Raw genomic sequence first — 24,682 nt, forward strand, 5'->3', positions numbered from 1 at the left:
ATTGTTTTTAATTTGTATCATTTTTATTGTTGTATTTTTATTTTTAATTAGTTGTTTTGGGGAATATTTTCAATTTGTGGTTGGTTGAATCCACAGATAGGAAAACCATGGATGTGAAAGGGCTGACTGTATATATGTTTATGTGTATGAGTAAATGTATGAACTTATCCATGTCACTTTGGAGCACTAGTCCTACCAGATATAGTAAAATATGGAAAATTCTGAATGTACTGGTCATTTGGTAGTCCCGCCCAAGTCACTCAACACATAGCTATGGTAAAAGCCAGCTTTCAAGACAATTCCACATATTTACTCTCCTCTTCTTTTCTTCTCCACTGCCCCCATTCCTTCTTTCCTAGAAGCTATGGGTTACCAGAATATTATTGAAATGAAAACAAAATCTAGTTGATGCTCTAAGATGTAAAAGAGCCAAACAAGTTCATTAATGTACCATTCTTTCCTATTCAGTACTCCAAAGCATATGTGGTTTTGTTGACAACCTGGTATAGACATTATTAGGAGTTGAATGTATCCATTTTGTAGGTTTGTTATCATTATTAAGGATTATGGATAACTTATATAAAAGTGTAAGAATCACTATGGGCACTCAACTGATAGGTAAAATTACATTACAAAATACCACTAGGGGTTTGTGTGTGTCTGTGTGTTTAGCATATATGTTAGTGAATCCTTTTATTAGAAAATTCTTAAAGCAAACCCTTATACAGAAAGAAAAAAGCAAGCAAGAGAGCAGAGATTGGTGGGGTTGGTACAGGGAGGAATGAGCCAGCACCTGTCATGCCCCCAGCAAGCTTCCACAGTCATGCCGGGTGCGCTTCACAGAGTCCTAGAGCTCTGGAGTAGATAGAGCACGGAGACCATTCCACTGGATGTAAAGGACCCTGAGGGCAAGTACTGAATCTTCTTTATTACCTGGCACAGGTATGGCATGTGGTCTTGTGCTACAGATGATTGGCCACAGCTTACTAAATGGTTAGGTTGATTCAGCTCCACTACTTCTGAAGTTCTGTTTCCATATTTTACTGCGAAGTGTAGTTCTAATTGGAAGCTGAATTAGCAAACCCATGTGCAAGCTTGTGTCATTTAAAGGATACAATGACAACATCATTATTTTTTTCAGGTCTGGGTTGGAATTTGCGCTTGACATATAAGAAGATGATGAGTGATGAAAGTGACATGTTGGCTTTGGCACCAGAGAAGATGAATGGCATCGGAGCAGGTAATCTGCATCCTCTGAAAGATGGAATCATTGCTGGGCATGGTGGCTCTCGCCTGTAATCCAATCACAGCACTGGGAGGCCGAGGTGGGAGGAAAACTCGCGGTCAGGAGTTTCAGGCCAGCCTGAGCAAGAGCGAGACCCCCTCTCTACTAAATAATAGAAAGAAATTATCTGGACAATTAAAAATATATAGAAAAAATTAGCTGGGCATGGTGGCACATGCCTGTAGTCCCAGCTACTTGGGAGGCTGAGGCAGAAGGATTGCTTAAGCCCAGGAGTTTGAGGTTACTGTGAGCTAGGCTGATGTCACGGCACTCTAGCCCATGCAACAGAGCAAAAAAAAAAAAAACAAAAAAAGACAGAATCATGACATTTACTCTGCTTGCTTGGCTTTTTCATTACAAGTCTCTTATTACCTTTTCACTTTCTTACTTTCATTTCTTGGCTCTCTACAATGCCTTTGGGTTCCCATGGTTTCATTTCTTCATTTTCTCCTTGTTTTTGTTATCAATTATCTGGCAGAATTATTCTCAAACTTAATTTTAAAATATCAAAAATTCCACTCCCATCCTAGGTCTTGGGTCAAGGGTAAAGTATCTGCACTTCAGGTGATTCTGGTGTAGATGGCCTGTGGACCACACTTTGAGGGACGCTTCACAATCCAATATCCATGAACCTTCTCATCTCTTCCCTTGAATCGACGTTCACTTTCCACCAATGACTCTCACACTTATTTTGTTATTCTTTAGGGACAGGGTCTTGCTGTGTTGCCCAAGCTGGAGTGCAATGGCTGTTCATAGGTGCGATCATAGCTCACTGCAGCCTCCAGCTCCTGTGCTCAAGCGATCCTTGGGCCCCAGCTTCCCGAGTGGCTAGGACTACAGGTGTGCACCACTGAGCCTGGCTTGTTCAATTTACATCTATTTACTATCCCAATACTTTGCTAAGCTTCCAGTCCCTATTTCTAACTGACAACCAGATATCTCCCTGAAATGTCCTATAAGTACATCAGTGTTATCATTTAAAGCACTGAGCTCATTCACTGTCTTTCCTTGGAAGTTCCTCTAATAGTCTTTTTCTGAGTTCATTTCGTAACACTCCATCCACACTTTCCTAAGCCAGAAATTTAAATCATTTTAGACATTTTGTCCCTCATGTTCCCCATTTAGTTAATCAAGTTCTGCAAATTCTGCCTCCTCCCAGATTCTGCCTTTTCTTTTTACCCTCTCTAAAATCTGTCCTGTCTGTCCTACCATTATTGTTCTATGGCCACGTAACCTTTCCACGTGACGCCCCTGAGACTCTTGCTTTCCTGCTCTAGTCCATCCTTCTCGACACCACCAGAGTCTCTTTTCTAAAACACGGATCTCATCACATGACTCCCTTGTCAAGGATCTTCAGCAGGTGTCTATCGTGAAAGCAGAGCAAAGGCAGTAAACCAGCACAGCTTTGTCTCGCACCGAGGCAGAGGGGACTGACTAGCAAGTGAACCTTTGAGGTCTCCAGGCATGCTGGCTACCTGAGGTCTCATGTCACATTACAGTTTTTGTCTGAAGAGAGGAGCTTTTATGTATTTAGGAACCATTATAAGGAGGAGAGGGATGAATATGTACCAGTAGGTGGGGTTGTCACCCCGCAATGGTCAAGGTCAGAATGCAGTTGAGCTCTACTCCTGCTGGATTCTAGTTGTGCTGGCCCCGCCTGCTTATATTCTCTGGTCATAAATTTAACCTTATTCTGTTTGGTTGTTCTAAGTCCCGTTCAGAAGGTTCTTTTTCTCCTGGGGGAGGTGGCATGCCATAGGTTGTTATACTTCTATGTGCTGGACACCCTACTTCAATTTAACCTCCTGTTTTGTGAAGGCAATTTAACAGAAGGGGCTGTCACGGACACATATATTTTTAATAATATCATCAGGTGATGCTAGTGCTCAAAACTGCCCGAAGAGAACACCGGAGACTCCCTGGGTTTTAATGCTCTTGTGTTCTTCCCTCCCCCTGACATACCCTTTTCAGCTGGTATTTTTCTGGGTTCTCATGTCAGCCTACGGGGCTCCTAGGGGATTGATTCAGAGGGTTGTGATGCAGCTAGCACTGTGCCTAGCGTGTCAACAGTGACCATGATTAGAGTTTGGCAGATACTGGTCTAAATCATTTGGTCCAGTATTAGGAAGTTCAGTAGAATGGACTAGCTGAAAGAATTTCTGTTTCCGTGGTCACAATTGATCAAGCCCGATGGCCAACTGGGGAGAGAACGCAGGCATTGGTTTGTGTGCATCATCCAATTGCAGCCCTTCAAACATGTGAGGTGATCACCTGACCATCACAGGACTGATTGGTTAGTACAAATGTAGTATGTATATCTGAGGGACCAGAAAATAAAAATCAAAGCGATAGAGTTTTCATAATGGGTTGTGGGTCAGTCATATGAATTTAAAAGTAGAGGAATGTTTTCTCCTTTAAGTCATACAAACAAAAGTGGCTGTAAAACTTTTTTTTTTTGAAACAGAGTTTCCCTGTGTTACCCAAGCTAGAGTGCAGTGGCATCATCATAGCTCACTGTGACCTCAAACTCCTGGGCTCAAGCCCTCCTCCTGCTTCAGCCTCCCGAGTAACTGGGGCTACAGGCGTGAGCCACCATGCCCATCTAATTTTTCTATATTTTATAGAGACGGGGGTCTCACTCTGTTGCCCAGGCTAGTCTTGAACCACTGGGCTCAAGCAATCCTCTTTCCCAAAGTGCTGGGATGACAGGTGTGAGCCACTGTGCCCAGCATGTAAAACTATTTTTTAAGGCTAATATTAACAAGAGCATTTGATGCTGGGCTGCAAATGAAAACATAGGGGAAATGTTTAGACACACGTGCTTCACACATACATACAGAAATACACACATGTAATTCCCGTAAGTTAAGTGGAAGGTGGCCTTCATGCCTTTGAAGTTGTGCTATGCAGCTTCTACTTCAGTATAAATCCTTTTCAGGGATTTTTGAAGATTTTATGGTCTGTATATGCATGGTTCCACTTGGCCTCATCTGCCACCTTATCCATGGTTACCGTGAGGCCAGCACACCTCACACCAAAGCCCACCAGGCTCTTTATCTGTCTGTGCTACACAGTTGGCCGCCTTGCTAGGTATTGGACCATTGATATTTACCACCAATTATATGGTTTTTGTTTTTGCACCAAATGGCTTTGACTTATAGAGATTTACATGATTGAATTATTGTTTTCTTGTTCCTTGTTTTGATTATTCCTCAGTGTGCTTAGACTGGTTTATCGCCTTCAGCTCTGGTATTTTATCTAATGTAAATCCCATTGTCTCTCTCTGTGATTTTCCTTTAACCTAGATTCTAAGGCTCTGGAATATTCCAATGGGTTTCTGATTGCCAGTCTTCCACTTCTCTGTTCACAGGAAGCTTGCGAGCTCTGCACCTTGTGGAAGACCTGCGTGGACTGTTAGAGGGGATGGAAACAGAGGAGAAGGAAGGCCTGAGATGCCAGATCCCAGACTCAACAGCAGAAGTGCTCGTTGAATGGCTTCAGAGTCCAATGGTAGATGTTACAGGCTGTGTTGTGAATCTTTTGTTGCTTATTCCAAAATTCAGAATATAGCATAGGTGACTACAAAAGAAAAAAAAAAATTGTAAGGCAAGAGATTTACTCTGATTTTGTCTCTTAAGAGATTCCAATTTCATTTTGACTCTAAGGATAACTGTTTAAAAAGTGCTGTTAGTCTGCACTTTATGATTGCTGACAGGTCACCTGATTTTGCCCATCAAAATGGCTTTTAGACTGTGCCTGAATGACCTACAGTGGCTCACCACAAATAGTCCTGTACGAGAAAGAACCTTGCACATAACAGACGTTTTCTCAGTAATATTGGGAAGTTCACTCTAAAGCACCTGATGGCGATTCTGCATGGAAAGGGTAATGAATGGACACTTGAGAAAGCAGCAGAGGCTTGTGGCAGTGCTTGCTAGGAAGTGCCATCTAGTGGTTTGTGGCAATCATTTCAATTCTAGTTCTTGAATTAAACTGAGTTGAGTGTTACTCACTGAACAACAAGGCCTCTTTCTAGGCATTCTTCCCCCAAATTGATGGCATGGAAGAACTGCCCTTTCTCTGGTCACAGTGGTAAATACCACGGTTTTAATATGTGATGATCACATAAAATCTAAAGAATATCACAAAAACAGATTCGAAGGGAAGGGTAGGAATGATATTATTTTGTAAGTGTTTAAAGGACACTCAATTTTCAGTAAGATGCACTAATATGCTTGTGAGTTGATTGTGTTTATATAAAAACTAATGAACATGGTATGAAAGAATCGATTCTGATTTTGGATCTGTGATAGAAATGAAGCCACTTGCTTTGGGAACCTTGATCGTACAACCTGTTTGCATGTGATGTGGCACAAATACTGGTGCTCCCAACCAGTCCCATGCTAAGTTCTTATGTTCCCACCCAATTTACCTCTCCACTTCCGAGTGCAGATAGTACCATCCATCTTTTTATGCTGGTACAGCCATACCACCTTCACAACCGGAGATATTTTACTTTTTAAAATATAGGATAGCTTGCTATTATACATTATGTTTACTCTGCAAATTTCTCCTCCAGAGATTTAAGGGTCCAGGTTTGCTGATTTCTTTGGGGATGGCCTCCTGCTCTGAACTTAGATGTTTCCTTAGCCCATTTTACATCCTATCTCACCCTTTTTTACTGCATGTTTTTCTGAATATTTAGCATGTAGTGAGAAAGAAATTTACTATTGTTAGAGGAACCTGTTCCCCTAACCCACATCCAAAGGCCTCCAGTGACGGTAATAACTTAAGAGAGTACCTGTGATTAAACTGTTGACATTTTTTCAGAAATCATCAATGGCGCCAAACCTCATTCAGAGTAATATCCAAAGTGCTTACTGTGGGATGCAAGGCCTTATGGGATTGGTTCCCCGTGACTCTCGGACCTCACCTCTCATTACAATGCTTCCCCCTTTTCAATCCACTCAAGGCACTTTGGCTGCTTCACTGATTCTCAAACATGCCAGGTAAACTGGCCACAGGGCCTGGGCGCCAGCAATTCTCCTGCCTCAGCTTCTTGAGTAGCTGGGACTACAGGCAAGCACCACACCCAACTACTTTTTTCTATTTTTTCGCTTAGGCTGGTCTTGAACTCCCAACCTCAAGCAATCTTTCTGCCTGGACATCCCAGAGTGCTAGGATTACATCCGGCCTTGGTTGCTTTTTAAATTGAACTCTAGATGGCCCCATTTAACTATTTTTCATTCCAACTGGCTTTTATTCCTATTGTATTTGAATAAGGAATCAGGAAATCTATTGGGATCATATATTTTATGGTTATGAACCATTTAAAAGCTATTAAAAGTCACATAAACTACTACATGTTTCCAAATGATGTTTTTTAATGTGTCTTTCATGACTTGCATATGACAGCAGAGAAAAGAAAAAATCTATACTTTCTTTCTCAATCTATATTTCCTGTGGCATTTATACCACGCATAAATATACCCAAATCATATTTAAAAGCGGGGCCAGGAGGGAGGGGAAGAAAGAGTGAGCATCAATATATGCAGATGAGCCAGGTGCTAGGGAGGGCACAAGACAATTTACAGGCTCTGCCCAGGAGCTGAACATGACATTGTACAGACAAGCAAACTCACAAGAAGTTAATGAGTTTAAGACAGAAAGGGATAAAATGCTGATAAGTGTGGCTGGTCAGCGCTACCAGGGACGTCATTTGTGGACTGAGGGTTTGAGCTTTCTGGGACAGAGAGAAGGGCTTCAACAGTTGTGGGTGTGCACCGCACACTCCCAAAACTTTGCCTGCTCCTGGGCGTGTGTCTACTGTCAGGGAAGAATATTACCAGCCGCTGTTGCTTTGGGGTCATTATTCTCTCCTTGGTCAGAAATTGTTGTGTAGTTTGGCGAAAACATGCCTAAATGCTTCATGTGCCTGTCTTACCTATTTTGAGGTAAATGAACCGAATTCCATTCTCCTAATTTCTGTTTGGCAATGACAGCTGTGCTGAATTCAGTTCAGGCTCCTTGGATTAAAAACATGCAATTTTCATTTGCCCACAATACATGGATCTTAGGGAGGGTCAGCCTCACCCGTATTATTTCCTTTTCCAGACGAATGGACGCCTTCCTGGGAACGGAGACGCGTATCAGGAAAGGCTGGCACGTTTAGAAAATGAGAACGAATCCTTCGTTGGTCAGGCAAGTGATTTTAAAGTGTTGATCTTTTCCTCACAACATACCTATAAAGACTATTTTCAATTGGGATGGCAAATTCAAATGCTTACAGCCCCCAGACTGGTCACGGCAGCAAGTGCGGCAGGGAATGGTGAGGCCTGGGGCAGCCCAAGGGCGTGTGGACGCAGTCTAGAGGGAGCCGCCCTGACTCAGCCTCAGCTCCTCCAGGGCCAGTCTGAATAGAGGCCCAGTGTCATCTGATGTGACTTTCTGATCTCATCTGTCATCTGATCTGATTTTCAATATATAGCAGGATTTCAGACATAGGAATATCTATAGTATAAAATTCTGAACATTAGTATATATTTCTGAATCTGGATATAGACTTTTAATTTTTTAATTTTTTCAAATGATACCATGGGCCAGACAAAACACAACAGTGAGTGGATTTTGCTTGTGGGCTGAATTTGAGTTTGTTTCTTCATAATGTTTTAAAATGTTTGGCAGTTATTTGTCTTTTGTATTTTGAGCTAAATGAATTGAAGCATATTTACTAGGCTGGTGATGACTAAGGAAAAACTCAGAGGTTTGCAGTAAGCACTGAGGTTGAAGGAGTCACCCAATCACTAGATCCTCACAGGCCTTTGAATGTGTTGAGTTCTGATCTGAATCATCTTGAAAGATCTTATGGAATTTGAATTTTCTGGTTTCTTTTCCTCATTCTTCTTGAAGTATCCAAATTGGAATAGTCCTTGATAATTTCTCTTTCAAACATTAACTTCATTTCCTCTCTGAACCTCTAATACTGTCGTCCCCTGCCCCCAGAAAGATAATTAGTATGCACACACTCTCTCTCATAAATGGTTGAAATGGTCTTAACGTATAAAGCACTGTACATCCGTAATCAATGCTAACTTTCTCCGAAATTGTATAGGACTCTTTAAATCAAAAAGCTACATATAAATAGGAATGTGAAGGACCACTGTCGCCTTGTTAATTTTCAGATTATTTTTCTTTACAACCATCTGAGTGGTGGGATCATTGCAGTGCTTGTTCCATTTAGAGAAATAAAGTATGCAATAGGACCCACATTCTTTCTAACTCGTTGCTGTATTTTACTCCAAATACAGATAAGTGTGTTAACAGACCAGCTGGAGGCTCAGCGAGAGAAGATTAGAGACTTAGAGTCTTGTGTCCAAGAGCACAGAGAGAAGTTGAATGCCACAGAAGAAATGCTGCCGCAGGCTTGTGCAGAAGCCAGGAACAGGGTGGGTTATTCCCGCTGAGTTATTTGAGATGCTACATTTCTATGTTGTGTTTGCTGTGATGCAGCAGTAAATTTGGAGATTGACTTAGACCAGCACACTTTGTGCAAAAACCTAGAATAGAAGAGTCTCAAAACACACACACAATATAAAATATTTATGTAATTAGAATCTGGAATAAAATATTAATAGGATTTTAGGTTATTTTAATTTTTTTCTTTTTTTTTTTTTTTTTGGCATTCAGGTGGTTTTCTAACTCTCATCCAAGAGCATATATTTTATGATTAAGAAAAAAGTACCACATATGACTTTTGTTATTGAGGAAAAAACTGGTAATGTATACATACATGCGCCCACACACCCGGTGCTCACATATGAGAGGCTCTGTAATATAGCAGATAATGTACACACTGGAGCAAAACGCTCAGGTCTGAATTCCTGGTCTGCCATGTCCTTGCTGTATAACATTTGGAAAATTCCTAACCTTTCTGTTTCTCAGTTTCCTCATCTTTTGAATAAAGATAATAGGAATTTCTACCTCATAAGATTGCCAGGAGGATTAAAAGACTATAGTCACAACAATACCTGGCACATAGTAAACACAATGTCACCATCATCATCATCAATGTTATCATCAGGCTTAAGAACATATAAGGTTTATATATGTGTGTGTATCTATATAACATGTATAACTATGTAACTATATAACATCTAAACTCCCCCAATAAACTGACATGTGTTTATTGATTCTCAAAGAAGGATAACTAAAGTTAATAATTTTTTAATTGTATATATTTAGTAATTATACTTTACTGCATCCTTTACTTGATTGCTGCTGGTTTGTAAACATAAACGAAATAAACTCACATGTGGCTGCTTCTAATAAAACAATTTTCAATGTATCTCTTAAATTCTAATAGGAACTTCTGAACAGGACTTGTTTAAGTACTGACAGACTGGATCTGCTGGCTGAAGTTTGTGACATGTTAAAAGTGATGGCTATGGAGAAGGTCAAATTGGATTATGAAGACAAGTCTAGGGACACAGAGGTGAACCTGTCTCTCTGTCTGTCTCTCTTTTCCCACCCCCACCTCTCACACACAGTCCTATGGCAAAGTTGAAATTCCTTGGAGGTGTGTGCAGGGGAGGTAGTTAATTACTCTATGCCCTCACCCTGCTTCGTTTTAAGAATAAACTTTAATTACATTGACATCTGATCACTAAATGCAAATGGCAATTTTTATTTAAAATTTTTTGTTAAGACTTTTGATATGCAATATTAATCTTTCCATTACCCTTTAAAAATACTTTTGACTTTAGGATATTTGGATCATCCATCCATCCATCCATCCATTTGTCCATACCGGTTTTCTTAATTTTGTAAATAATGCATTTAAATACATGGTTTTACTAGTAATTATTTAGGCATCCTGATTATTTACTAAGTCATTGGATTTTGCTTATTTGTATAGAGAAGATGCTTATATTATCAAAATCACAGAACTTTTTGGAGGTCAGTTAATTAAGCCTTCTACTTTTGGTCTATTCAACACACAAATCATTCCTGTTAAATAAGGCTTACTATACTTTTATTAATTTGAGGTGTATTCTACAACTTGAAGTACCCATTTTAGTGGCTAAACAAGCTTTTTGTTTGTTCTCCCTATTTGATTGTTAATCTAGGCCTTCTAGTTTGTTTGTTTTGGGGGAGAGAGCATATCCCTTTGAAATCTATTCATTTGAAATGAAATGTAAAGACCTGCAGCAATTCCTTCTGAGGGCCATCTTCTCTCCTTTTCTCTATTTCCTTTCTTTGGTTGGAATGTGAAGAGGTGTCACGCTGGATTAGAAGATGGATACCAAGAAGGAGAGAGGAGAGGAAATGCTTTATTCTTCCTCTCTATCTTTATCTCAGACATTTATTTTATGCTGACTGTATGCCATCATGATACCAGGCACATTACCTATATTATCCACTCTATGAGAGGTCTTTATGGATTTGGAGATAATAAGGTTTACTCCATTGCTATTTTCAAAATCAAATTTTCTGTCAAAGATCCAGCTGTAATGGGAAGTCTTGGTATATGTCTTGCTTCCTCCCCAGCGAAAGGAAATCTCTTACTTGGTTCATGTTTTAATCTTAAAGCTCTTTGTCAATCACCTATATGAGCATGTTTCTCATCTGATTGAGACAGGAGCTGTTAAAATAAGACTTAGAAAGTTACTCAGTTTTAAAATTCCTGCTTTTGTGCTTTCTTTAAAAATCTGCTCTGATGTTTTCCTCTTTCTCCTCTTTTTTGTCATTCCCTGATCCCTTAGTTGCTATAGAGGGAGTAGCAGAACTCAGTCAACAGATGAGCAACACGGCAGTGGGGCTAGCTCTGCTGCAGGGAAGAAATTACATAGATGGGCACAGAGGTGGCCTTTCTCCGTGCGCACGCAAAGTCTAGGGGGAAGTCTTAGCCTGATGACTGTTGTTAGTTTAACTTGGGTACAAGATGGTAGCGAAATGTTTTTGGTTTTGTTTTGAGGGGTAAGTCTCCAGAGTGATATTTACATCCCTTGAGTTTGGCTGCCGTTTGTATCAAACTTTTCCCCCACTGCTTCCTTACTTTCCCATGCATTCCCAATCACATGCAAAGTGATCTTGTCATCAAACTTCCAGTAAACTCAATGCCTGATCATTTTCTAATAAAAATTCAATACTATTGGTAAAATGTGGTACACATGTACTGGGAGATTATAGAAGAGTTGATAAACTTTGTGATGTTATATATAAAAATAATTAAAATAGTCCTCCAAATTAAAACGGAATTGAATATTATTATGTTCCTGTTATTCTTTCCTTAATAAAAGCAACATATTTCCCTGGATATTTCATGAATTCAAAATATTTAACTTTGTCTTAGAATTGTAGATTATTTTGATATTAATTTCTAAGAAAATACTACCGTGAGGAAGAAGTATAGGCATTTCCAAAGGATTAGGAATAAAAGTCTTTAAACCTTGGAGAATTCAGGACTTGCCTGTCTCAGTTATTATAGATGGGAGATGGTTAGCGTCGCTCACCACTGCCCCCTTCTGGTGAGAACACACATGTCAGAGATGGAGTTCCTTGGGAGCTCTGGAGAGTTCTCTGAAAGGGAAAAGGGAAACTTCACAGGGATTTTATTTTTTCAAGAACTGAACTTTTGATAAGAAATTAATTAAAATAATTTGTCTTTTATTGTTAAAAGTTTCACATGAAGGTGCTATTTCCAGATTTTCCAGCTTGAGTTGTCATGGGCAGATAAGATTTTTTTTTTTCAGATGGGAAATCTGTATTCATGTTTAAAGTGTTGCTCCAAAAGATAATGAGGTAGTTTTTTTTAAATAGGAAAAGGATACCAGTTTATAACTCCATTTTCTTCAGTTGCTTTTTCTTTGCAAATTGTCACTATTTCGGAAAGTGGTAAAGTATAACTATATATGTATATGGAGTTGCCATACAAAGGAAAAATTTTATAAAATTGTGTAATGGCTATTTTGTAAATAAACATACAGCTAAGATTTCCCATTTTCCCTATGTGTGGAGACCTTCGGGACACCGTGTAAATATATATCCACACACCCCATATTGATGAAGGGGCATCACTAAGGACTCATATCATGCAAAAATGATTCATTTAAACAAGTGAGAGAAACTGGCTTTTTTAAAAAAATTGAATTCTGAGCTGTTAGATAAGGAATCACAAATAAAATGTTATTGAATCATGTGAAACAGTTCTTGACCTCATTCATAAAAGGAGAAAATAGATTTTTCTGTTCTTGAAATATAATTATTAATGAGTAATTACATAATAATGGTAGGTAGTAGTTTTCCCCACTTTACAAGAGATCACAATTTAGAAGCCTGTGGGTTTGCTGGGAAGTGTATTTCATTGTAGCATCCCTTTCCTAGTGTTTGTGAACTTGAATTGTTACGCTTGGAAGTTTAGAATAATCCCTGTTCACAAAGTTTTACTTTTTATAGTATTGTTCTGTTTTTTATTTATTTATTTATTTATTTTTGCACTCTTGTATAATTCTATTATGCGGTTTATGAATTAGTAGCCCAGGAATAAATGTCTTGTAAGAAAAGAGGAGCAAAACATATTCACCATTACAGGGATCGTTGTTGCTTATAGTAAAAAAATTGCCTCCTACACAGAATATTTGAGCTTCTCTTTTGGAGGAGTTGTTACTGTTTAGCACTCTAATTTCCTTTTCCTACTTTCTAGGCTCTGGACATAAATATGAGACTAATTCTTAGAATATTTAGGCAAGTTTTACAAGTCAATTAGTCTTTTGTAAGAAGTGGCTATAGGAAAGGTGTCAAATTGTATTGTATTATGAAAACATCAGGATTGTTTTCTCTTTCATTTTCCAAATATAAAATTGTATTGTAATACCGAATATATGTGTAAACTGTAGGCCCTCATCCACCTTGAAGTTGAAAAATCTGATTAAAGGATTCAAATTTTACTCCATTCTCCCAGACTGGGTTGATAAGCAATCTGTATTTTTGTAGACAAATGAAGAAATCATAAAAAATATTTTTATAAATACCCATATATCACTGAAAAAGCCCTAAAGGTAAGTGGCATTACTAAAGAATATGGCTTATTTTAAAAGACGGAGTTCATGTAGTCAATTTTAGTCTAGAAATATCTAATAGATGATAGGAAGTCAGATATTAAGCTACCTTTCTTAATCAAAATTATAGTCACCTTTTATTTTCATAAGCCCCTCACTTTAGAGCAGGGCATTGGGGATTTAAAGCAGTGTTTCAATGGAAAGATGTGTTGGTTCTTAAGGAGATACGTTCATTTCCATTTGTCTCATCTAATTCATACAACTTTAACCTAGGCGCCATTGACTTCTTTAGATTTCCAAACTGCTATTTTGGAATAGATAACTGTGTTACCACTTTCCTAATGTACTTCCTTGTTTCTTTTTGGACAGAGGCTAAATCAGAAGGTCAATGATTTGAGGTTAAATGTCAGTGAAAGAACTGAGTATGACAAAAAGCTTCAATCAACCAAAGTAAGTTTTCTCACTGGTTAAAAGATTTAAACAAATGGTTCTACTACTCATCTATAACCAGTAATATAAGTAAAATAGGTTTTTTGCTTAGTATGTGAGGAAGAAGGTATTTTGTAAGTGAATGAAGTTTTCCCCGGAGCTGGGAAGCTTCTTGAATTTAAACACTGCTGTTCTGAATAAAAACCAAGGCTTAACTAATGTGACAGAACATAACCTGTCATTTCTGTGAGTGACAGCTAACCTCCTTTCTAAACTGATGCTATTTTCTTGGTTATTTAGCTTGTCTTTTTCTATTAATATCTATAGTTTTCTTTCACTCCTCTGTCTCTCTACCAGTCTTGAATGGCCAAACTTTCTATCACGAAAATCAAGGTGGGTCAGCAGACAGAACAAAAATGGGAGAAAATCAACAGATGGAACAAAAATGGGAGTCACTGATGGGGCAGAAGACTTGGGTCATGGGATCCACGGCCTGTTGCTTTCTGTCTTGTGTCTTTTTGCTGTGATGGTGGTTTTAGTGGTGTGTGCATTTGTTTTGTACGTGCGTCACCTGTTTATGAAAAATACATTTCAAGCTGATTAAAGGGATGGTGTGATCCCTAATATTGTTTTCAGAAAGATATGAAATAGTGAAAGATAATAAGCGGGTGAGTAAAAGTATTAATTTATAAATTAAATCTAACAGTCTCTGACTATCTGAGACCCAACCATGGTAAAGTAATTGTAGAAGCTCAACTATGAAAGAATTCTCTTGCATGTCAACAGCAGAGACAGCTTTTCTCCTTAGCAACTTACTTGAAGGTAAATAAATATACAGTACTTTACTATATCATAGCAGTGAATAAAAATCACTGCTTAGAAACAGTATTGTGAGAAAAGGGCAGTACTTCTTGCTAGTGCTACTGAAAATTTCTTGTACTTGCGTCCACTCCTACTGTAAGTCAGCCTAACTTTTTTGGAGAGCTATGTTTTCACATAGTATGTGTAATAAATATCTTTAGAAACCTCTGAAAATGAAATGGGTTATTGAACATAAAGGTATACTTATTAGCATTGCATAACTCTATTTTTCATGTTAAATGCAGCCAACAAAAGTTAAATTTGCTAAAGCTAATTCTTTACTAAAGTAAAACTGAAATTAAAACATTAATAAATAGGTCAATGGACTAGGAATCTTTTACAGTTGCAAAGTTAAAAAATAAAAAGAGGACTTAAAAATGTGTTTCCTAGATGTATTTTTTCCCATTGTTTTTAGGAGATTCTGTTCTTTCATCTTAGTGATGAAGATGAATTATTTAGTTCTGAGATTTGGCTAACGTTGGTCATGACTTGCTACTTTACCCACTACATAAGCTCTCTGCTTGTCCAAGGAGCATGAGTGCTATCTTGAAACGCTGAGTAAATGTCAAGCAAGTCTTTTCCAATTTGGATTTTATTTTGCTTTATGACACTGAATATCTAATTTGATTATCTTCCTTGATTAACTTATATATGTATACATATTGCTTTTTAGTATTTAACATAAGATTTAATCTTTAGGGCTCTCTTGGCCTTAATTACACTGTAAAAGATCTATTTTTAATTTGATCACAACGAAACTTGAAATAATTAAAGCATGACTATTATTCATTGGACTTCTATTAACAGTCTTGCTTCCTGCTTCTCATTGCCCCTGATTTCTGATGTTTGTGTCTAAATTCTTGTAGATTGTTGCTTCATCTGTAAAATCTAATTATTGATTTAAAGAGTTCAGATGCTTTCTGAATATTCAATTTTAGTCATAATCTACTATTTTAAAATGAATTTATAATTTATAGCATGAACTGGCATCTTCAAAGGAGCAACTGGAAGAAAAGGAATCTGAAATAAAAAGGCTACCAAAAAAATTTGTTTGCAAGATGAAAAGAAAAGAGATTGAAATTCTCGATAGAGGTAAGAATGTATGTTTAACATTTGTTATCTTGTTAAAATCCTCCAAAATCTGTAAAGAAACTGATGTTAGTCAATGTGTAATTTTAGCATCAAAGAGAGAGTACCATAAAGCAGCTAGGCCCAGGACTGCAGGGGATTCTCCATAACTCTTTACTGTGCCTGGGAATCCATTACCTTCCTCTTTTGCAGCTGGGGAAGGACAATTCTGTACTTTATTGGGTGGTCCTTTTAGATTACTAAATTGTAAATTCTCATCACAAGAATGGCACACTGAATTGGGAATATACACATTAAGATACTGAGGCTGGAGAGAAAGTTGAGTCCCAGTCATTTTAATGCCACCCACTTATAAATGAGTAAAGCCATTATTTAGTGCTGAGCTTCTAGAGTTGGGTGAGCTTGTCAAGAGATCCTGCAGAGTGAACTTAGAACAGAATCTTGGAGCAGAATGGAGGAGGAGAGGAAAACAGGAGTGCTACAGCAAAGCAGGAACTATCAGTTGACAGATCTAGGAGAAGGAGAGTATGGTGACACGATGCTAAAGGAGATGATTTTAAAGGATGTAGGAAGTAGTTCAACGGTACCAAATGCCACAGCAATGTTGAGACTAATTTTACTAATATTATGAATTCAAATCACTTGAGGAAAGAATATGGCAATCCTTCACACACTTTTAATCTTCAAAGGAGTTGCAATTTTAAGTTTATTAACTTTACTCACAATAAACTGTAGAGTAGAACATACATTTGTGTTCCATGTTTAATATTTACAGGGTGCTCTTTGTAAATCACTGATTTATAGACCAACAGAAGAAGGATTCTTAACAATTGTAACACCAAGAAAATTAACACCTAATTGTGTTCATACCATATTTAAAAATTCATCAAGTCTTTGTTCTGTTCTTGGAACAGCTGACACAGAAAAGGAGACAGCAGAGCACCTAGATCGGGCTGCATCCTCTAAGAAGAAAGGTTCACGGGGGAACAGTACCTTTTTGGCGTCTCCACCGTCTCAGGATTCCAAAAAGAAATTCAGAGGTATCACGAAACTCTTTCGAAGGTAAGTAAAAGAGTAAGCAAGTTAATTGGGCCTTGTCTTACATGTGGCTCAAATGTAGCAATAATTGGAAAACTGGCTAAAAATGGGTATGGAATTGTAAGACTTTTGTATTTTTCTTATGGAAGGAAGGTTGTGATTTCGGATTCATTAACTCATTTGGGTCTCAGTTAAAGTTTCAACTTGTATGTGTAAGTTAATGACATACAAAGAGGATAGGCTGAAATATGTGTGCCAGCTAAAATTGTTCTGATTAGCAAGTCTAAGGCCTCCTTAGGTATTAATAAGGCAATGTGTGTTGTGTCTTCTTCAGATGTAGGAGAAGTTAGTTGTCAACAACATTCAACCCAGATGGCATGTCTGAGTCTGAATTCAAAAGAAGAGGCACAGGGGCAACTTCAGGGTCCCCATTGGATTGGCCTTGAGATTTGGGACAGTCTAGCAGATAAGAACAGCCAAACTAATGGACTTTTGCATCTGTACTATTCCTCAAAGCCTCATGAGCTCCTGCAGTAGTACTGTCATTGGGTTAAACAAAGTCATTGGTTATGCTGGGCCTAGTGGACGGGTCCATCGTCTATAGAGTGGTGCAATTTGTCAATGGTTGGTGAACAACTATACAGAAGGTGAGGGCTATGGGAACTAGTTGAGGAGCCAGAGCTAAAGTGTCAACCACATCTGTATTAGAACAGTTCTTGGACTTGAATTCTACATACACAGTAATTATAAGTGCTCTATAGCATAGCTTTGGAAAGATGGGATGGCATGGTGGTTAAGAGTAGGTTCTAAAATGAGACAACTTGGATTTGATTTCTGGCCTTATGACTTTCTACCAGTTGGGTGACCTTGAGCAATGACTTCCGTGCTCTGTGCCGTAGTTTTCTCATCATAGTAATTAGTCCCTACTCGAAAAGGGGATTGTGAAGATTAAATGAGTTAGTAATTAGTCCCTACTCCAAAAGGGGATTGTGAAGATTAAATGAGTTAGTATGTGTTAAGTGTCAGGCAGACAATAGCTGTTCAATAAGCATTCGTAATTGATGGAGACTATGAAAGCACTTAAAGAAATAAATTCTACCAGAATTCTTAGATGTATCAACACTACGTAATGTTTTACGTATTAAGTATGGTGGGCATGGTGGCTCATATCTGTAATCCCAGCACTTTGGGAGGCAAAGGCGAGAGGATCACTTGAGGCCAGGAGTTCAAGACCAGCCTGAGTAATATAGCCAGACTCTGTCTCTAGAAAAAATGGAAAAGTTAGGTTGTGGTGTCCACGCCTCTAGTCCCAGCTACTCAGGAGACTGAGGTAGGAGGATCACGTGAGCCCAGGAGTTTGAGGCTGCAGTGAGCTATGAACGTGCCACTGTACTCCAGCCCTGGCAACACAACAAGACCCCCCTCTATTAAAAAATAAAAATAAAAAAGACTCTAAGAACTTATACACTCTTATCAACGTTTAAGCTTAAAAGGGTGGGGTTGGCAACTATAAAGCACAAAGTGTTGATACCAAATCCTTTAAAAGAATAACGGGCTAGAAAGATTTTAAACACAGTCCCTCCCACACAGACAGAACACTGAACGCAGGTTTTATCAAGGAGGAAACTCTCCTTGTCTCGTTGGACATATGTTCTCTTTGGAGATAGCAGAGAAACTCCTTGTGCTAGTTTAAAACAAATTGTTTTGTTCATTTTCACATTTTTTTCCCAAACAGAAACACTCTTTGTGTGTCTCAGTAAAAGAAAACAGGAATTGTGCTTTGATTACTCTTTCCTATACTCAGTGATGGCTTATTGCCCTCTTCTCTTCAATGACCATCCGTAGAAAAACCATAATTTTGCTAAAGTTAATTCCAATTTGACTTGAGTTTCTTTCAGTATGAGTTTCCTGTTTGGGAATCCAGTCTTCAAACAACATTGGTTGAAACTGGCACAATGATTCATGTTGGTTCAACTTGATCTTTTTCTCCAGAACAGGTCTTGCTGTATCACATTAAATCTTTTGTGGTTTCATTGAAATAAAGACAGTGGTCTTAGAAGGTAACTTTCAACTCTGGTACCACTTCCTCCTCCAATATATACAAAAAATTAAGCTTTTCATGGTCAAATGTGTATCACGAGGAAATTTCCGTGTCTATTGAACGTACGGTTGTTCAGCACTCATGATAAGCCAAAGCATTGGCTTTGGATTGTTTTGCAATCAGGGTCCAAATACTGATTGCAGTTGTCCTGTTTTTCCTATGGATAAGTCAAATATAAGAGGAAGATTTCTCTTTGTGCCGATTCAGCTTGTCTGGTTTATAATTGACCAGCATTGTAAATCAGGAAAAGATACTTAAGAAACGATTCAAGGAAGACCAGCAGAGACTGGATATTTCCTAACTTACCTGGATTTGTGGATGCTACCAAATTCAGATTATTGTTTCTTCTTTGAAATCATTCCTTCATATTCTCTCAATGAACATGTTATGGAGATAGGATTTACCAGCTCCTCCAAAAATATGTAGTGGATTCTTTTTTTGTGTTTTTTTAAGCCCCTCTGTCTGCCTGAGCACCTTCTCTTTGGATCGTTTTCTCCTTTAAAAGATGTGCCAGGTTTGAACCTCTGCAAGAGTCTCTTAAATTCTGTCATTAGCCTGGTCACGGTTTCCATAACAGACAGTCTCAGGGACCAGCCATTGCCTGCTATGGAATTTCTCTTCTAAGCATCACTGGAAGTTTTCTCTCCAAAAGAGTGAGAATTCTTTTAGCAGGCACTAGTCCTGTATGGAAGCAGAACAGACATACAAGATAAGCATAGCCTCACCCAAAGAGACAATATAGTAAGGACCATTTTCTTTTGCTGATCTTTGTACACTGCACCTGCTAAGCAGGGATTATCTCCTTAGATAACTAAAAATAAAGATAATAAAATAATAGTACTTTCAGATCACTTACTGCATTCCAGGTACTAGCCTAAGCACTTTCTAGATATTAATGTTCATGGAAATCTTAAGACATAGAGAGTGTTGTTATCCTCATTTTAAAGATAAGAAAACTGAGGCATGGAGAGCTGACATGACTTGCCCTAGGTCTCCAACCTGTCAGGCCGGTTCCAAAGCCTGTGCTATTTAGCTGTCTTATACCCTCTCAGTTTTAGGGAAATCTATGTATTGAAACAAGTCAGAAATGGACAGGTCATCCTAACCTTTTCAGATTAAACTCACGAGACTGCATATAGCTCTCTTAACCAGAACTCCTTTTGGTACTGTTACCAAAGTCATTAGACTAGATATGTCAGTAAAATGTTTCTTCTAATTTTTCGCTTCTGATAGCACTAATGAGAGGAGATTATCATCAAAAGTGCTCTGTTGCTCCTACCCCATTCAATACCATTTGAATTATTTCTTCTTAGAGTTTTGTTCATCTTGCTGCACATTCCTTGAAATTATGAAAATGAATATGTCATGTTGTGGTTTGTTCTTTGCAGATGGAAGATTCAGAAGTGAGACAAATAGATGTGTTCTCTGAAGGCATCGACAATCTGACAGTAAGTTAGTAAAATGAATTGAAAATGTTATTTTAAAAATGTCTTTCAGAATAACCCCAAAGGACTGCATGCATTTTGGAGAATGTGTAGTTCTGAGCTCCTGGCTCTCAGTGTGTGACTCCCTGTCTCCTTGTTTTCCAGCACCTGTTAAAAGAAGATGACAGGTTTAAAGACTTTGCTGCCCACTCCCCCAGAGCCCACATCACAGACAAAGACTCAGATGATTGACCCTAGCACCTGGACACTTGCGAATGAGAGTGTAATTGTTTTTCCTCTATTTAATGTAAATATTTGTAATATATTGTATTTAATAAAGAGTTGCATTTAAGATGAGTCTTTTATTACAGTTTTTTCATTCGCATTCCCAGTATGGAGCATTTGGGGAGCAGGAACCAGTGTGTGAATGATTTTGTCACATCTGGGTTCACTGCAGCTATGTAAGTATGACATTATGTGCTTTCAAAATCAGTATATGGAATTCCTTTAAAAAGTATTCAGTGCACCCACTAAATGCCAGCCACGCCTCTACTTGCCTCTTCTTGTCTTTTTATGTATTTTTCTAAATATATGTGTACATACGGTACGGAGAAAATAGAGCATTTATTTTGTGACTTAAGGAAGGTGGTGAAAAGATCACATTTTAAAAAAAGTATGGTGATCCAAATTTCTTATACCAGCTGGTTCCTGAAGAGGTCAGAATGATCTTTCTTTCACCACAACTGAATTTTAACAATGTTGATTATTGGGGCTAAATTACTATATAGGAAAAACTCCTCTTTTGATGAAACACCACAAAATTGTTGTGCAGTTAAAGAATCTCAGCCATGATCTTGTATCCTTTTACCTCATAAGGAAGAACTCGAGGGACATTAGTATACTATTAACTTGACTATATCCAGAAGCTCCTTCTTCCAAAAAATTTGTAGAAATAATTTCTGAATAATCCAAAAACAAAACAAAAACCTTTACAGTGTTAAGTTTCTTATTTTTGTCTTTTTAAAATACGTCATTATATCAAAACAATAATAATCTGTGTAAACATATTAAGTGTACATTTCTCAGGCTATCAATGAATGAAGCTTTTTAAAAATCTGAATATTTTTCTGAACATTTTCTTTCAATCAGAGTTCAAAACAATTGAGGCTGCAAAATGAGTTTTATAATGGCTATTTTGTGATGATAAAATGTAGTTCATGTTTTTCTGTAGCTAGCAATGGGCCCAAATATTCTTTGTAAAGAAAATAGAAAGCTGCAACAAATATCTGCCATTGTATTTATTTTTTTTTTAGGAATATGAGAAAAAATATTCTATTTTTTATTCAGTGCTACATAATTCCTCATGGTAGCCTACCATTCATTATTTGGTACCTGTATTGGCCTCTTACTGTATTTGCGTTTTATTTTAATATGACTATGTGTCACCACTTGAAAAACTCAATTTGTTGTTATGAATAGAACCCGACTGAGAATATCAGGAGACTGTTACAGATGCCAAAAATTCTTTATTCAGGACAATATAACATAACTAACTGATGATATATAATAAGGTTGAAAAATTTTTGATGATGTATTTTATCTACAAATATCATGCACTGCTGTTATTACCAGATGAAAGGAAAAAAAGTTGATTGTTAATTGCCTCATATTTTTATTGTGGTTAGTGTAAGTAATCTGCCCTCTTCTATAGTTGTGTGATTTATTAGCAATGGCTGTGATTTTTTTTATTGTAATTCTAATATGCAATTGGGGAGGGAAAACTGAAGGACTATTATTTTGGTAGTAAGAATAGAGCAATTCTAAATATGAACAAGTATATGTATAATTAGAACATTTCAAACTAGTTATCTTGAAAGATTCAAAATACTTATTTCTAACTAGATATTTTAACTTGGGAAAGTGAGCTTATTTAATTGAACGTTAAAATTTATTGTAAATATTTCTTTAGATGATGAGTTCACTGTATCAGCAATCACAATAAACTTTTTATTTAATTAACTATAGAATTTTCTTAGCTATGTCTGACTTTTTGTTTTCCTAGATGGTTTTAGTCCTTGAGCTTACAGAAAATGGGTTATTGTCTCATTTTTATGTTACCAAAGATCTTCAATTGTGTTAGAATAACAGGATCATGATTGATGTTGAACAGTTAACTCTGTGTCGTAAAATTCTCTGTAACTATTGTGTTGTCTTTTGAACACAACAGAAAGAACATCCAAAACTGAAAGGCTTTCAAAAAGAAAGGTAAACAATTATATACTTCACTATATCCTATCTTAATGGTTCCCAAAGTTCTAACGTGAGACACACGTATTCATTATGAGGCAAAAGGATGGTGTCAGAGAAAGCTTTATAAGGTCATGTTTACAGGCCCCAGCTCTGGTCGGGGTTAGTCTTTGACTGTTTTTTCGGTCAATACCCAAAGAATGGATCATCTTTGAGAGGTGGGCTCACTCACATACATGCTCCCAGGAAACAGGTGTATAAACCAGAATATAAAACTATTTTTGGTGAAGCCTTTAATGGTCTTGCAGCCTGGGATGTATGCATGAATGGAACCAGTTTAGTCTCACCCTGTGGGCATCTCTGTGGAGGAAGCCAAATTATAAGGTCAGTTGGTGAGCGTGGAGTCAGAACAGAGGCACAGTAGTTGGAAGTTAAATGTTACCAAATTGGAATCATCTAGACCAGTCATTTTCACAGGAATATTACCTGCTTCTAGGACATGCACGACACTGGTTTTGATATTGCTCAGATGGGCATTGCTGAATTTTGCCACTTTAAACTCTACTTTTGTACACTGGCCATCCCTTCCTATTTAATAGAGTTTTGTTTAAAAAAAAGTTAATGTGATTGAGTAACTATCAAGTATTAGTTTTTCCCTGGGCCTAGGAGAGATATAATTTCTCATTATGGATGTATTCAATCAGTTTCACCCTAATTTACTTATTTCCATGTACTTCTTCTTTATACTCCATATTCCTTATTTCCAAGTTCACAAAGTTCCCTCTTGTACTGACTTCCATCAAAGTGGTTTTAGAAATTATTTCAAAAATATATTGACTGACTCCTTCATAAACAAAATGTAACAATTTTGCTAAAAGTGTAGTTAAATAAATAGAAAAAGTATTAGTGAAGGAAATGTAATTTGAAAGGGGATCCTTGCCAGAGGGTCTGAGGAGAGTGTGCAGAGATATTTAAATAGGTTTAGTGTTGTTTCATTTGAACAACAGCAGCTTTGTGAGAGGTCAGATTCGACACAGGTTGCAGTTCTGCTTCAATTTCTTGTAGTTGCAGCTTTTTGCTTTAGAATTAAAGAATGTTCCTGTTTAAAGTAGGAAATTATTGTATGTTTCTTAGGCACTCCCTCCTAGGACAGAGGCAATGGCTGTTGACCAGGACTGGCCTGGTGTTTACCCTGCTGCAGTGCCATTTAAACCCTCTGCAGTCCCTCCCCCTGTTAGAATGGGCCATCCAGTAAAAAAGGCGTGCCCATGGCAAAGGAGGGAAATCTAGAACTTTTAAAGGTAAGATAAGTCGTTGGTTCATTGGCTAAGACACCTAAATAAATACTGATCTTCCCCCCTTCTACCCTCCTTTATTTCAAGGCTCGGTATATAGTAGCAGCTTACTATATTTTAACTTAAAAATTTGTCCAGATCAAATGGATGTTGTAATTTGATTATCCATGTTAAAGAAGCAAAAAATCGTAAGCCTTGAAAAATGTAATTAATGAGTCCTACGCTTCCCTTGTGGCGTTTTCTACTGAATCTTTTCTTTACTATATTTTCAAGCAGAACTAAGAATAATATTTTCAAGCGGAACTAAACAACAATAACAGACAATAACACTGGTTATGTAACAAGTGCTATTCTAAGTGCCTTACATATTTAACTTTGATTATTCCTATATTACAGATGAGGAATCTAAGGCACAGAGAGGCTAAGAAATTTTCCCAAGGTCACACAGATTGTATGTGTTGGACTCAGGATTTAAACTCGGGCAGGTACAGCTCCAGGGCCAGTATCTTCAACCACTTCGTAGCGTGGTTCTGTCTTAGGCACATTAAAAGGCATTGAGAACTGTTGGTCAATACTATCCACATAAATATGTTAGTCAAGAGTTTAGAAATTTAGGTTTGGAGTCTAGGCAAAATCCTAGATTAATGGATCATCCCCACAGGGCAGTTACATAAAGAGTGACGATAGATGAAGTGTCCAAACAAAAGTATGTAGAATAAAAAGAGAAGCAAGCACACAGTCTTCAGGGAACTCTGGACATTTAGAAATGGTCAGGCACAAGCAAAGTTATTAAAAGAGATAGAGAAGAACTGCCAGAGAAGTGGAGGACAAATGTGACCAAAGGAAGAAACACCCAA

At 37.7% G+C, this 24,682-nt stretch overlaps 1 protein-coding gene across 1 annotated transcript; it reads left to right on the forward strand.

The window, feature by feature from the left end:
- Nucleotides 1-1,176: 1,176 nt before the first annotated feature.
- Nucleotides 1,177-20,535, forward strand: LOC123640598 (liprin-beta-1-like). The gene is given in 12 exon segments (XM_045555189.1): nucleotides 1,177-1,240; nucleotides 4,591-4,620; nucleotides 4,623-4,795; nucleotides 7,400-7,486; nucleotides 8,593-8,706; nucleotides 9,648-9,776; nucleotides 13,711-13,791; nucleotides 15,609-15,731; nucleotides 16,496-16,782; nucleotides 19,437-19,542; nucleotides 20,248-20,307; nucleotides 20,449-20,535. Coding segments are annotated over 12 exon segments (1,341 nt in total).
- The last annotated feature ends 4,147 nt before the right edge of the window (nucleotides 20,536-24,682 follow it).

This window comes from Lemur catta, chromosome 6 (assembly GCF_020740605.2).
Source record: "Lemur catta isolate mLemCat1 chromosome 6, mLemCat1.pri, whole genome shotgun sequence".
NCBI lineage: Eukaryota > Metazoa > Chordata > Mammalia > Primates > Lemuridae > Lemur > Lemur catta.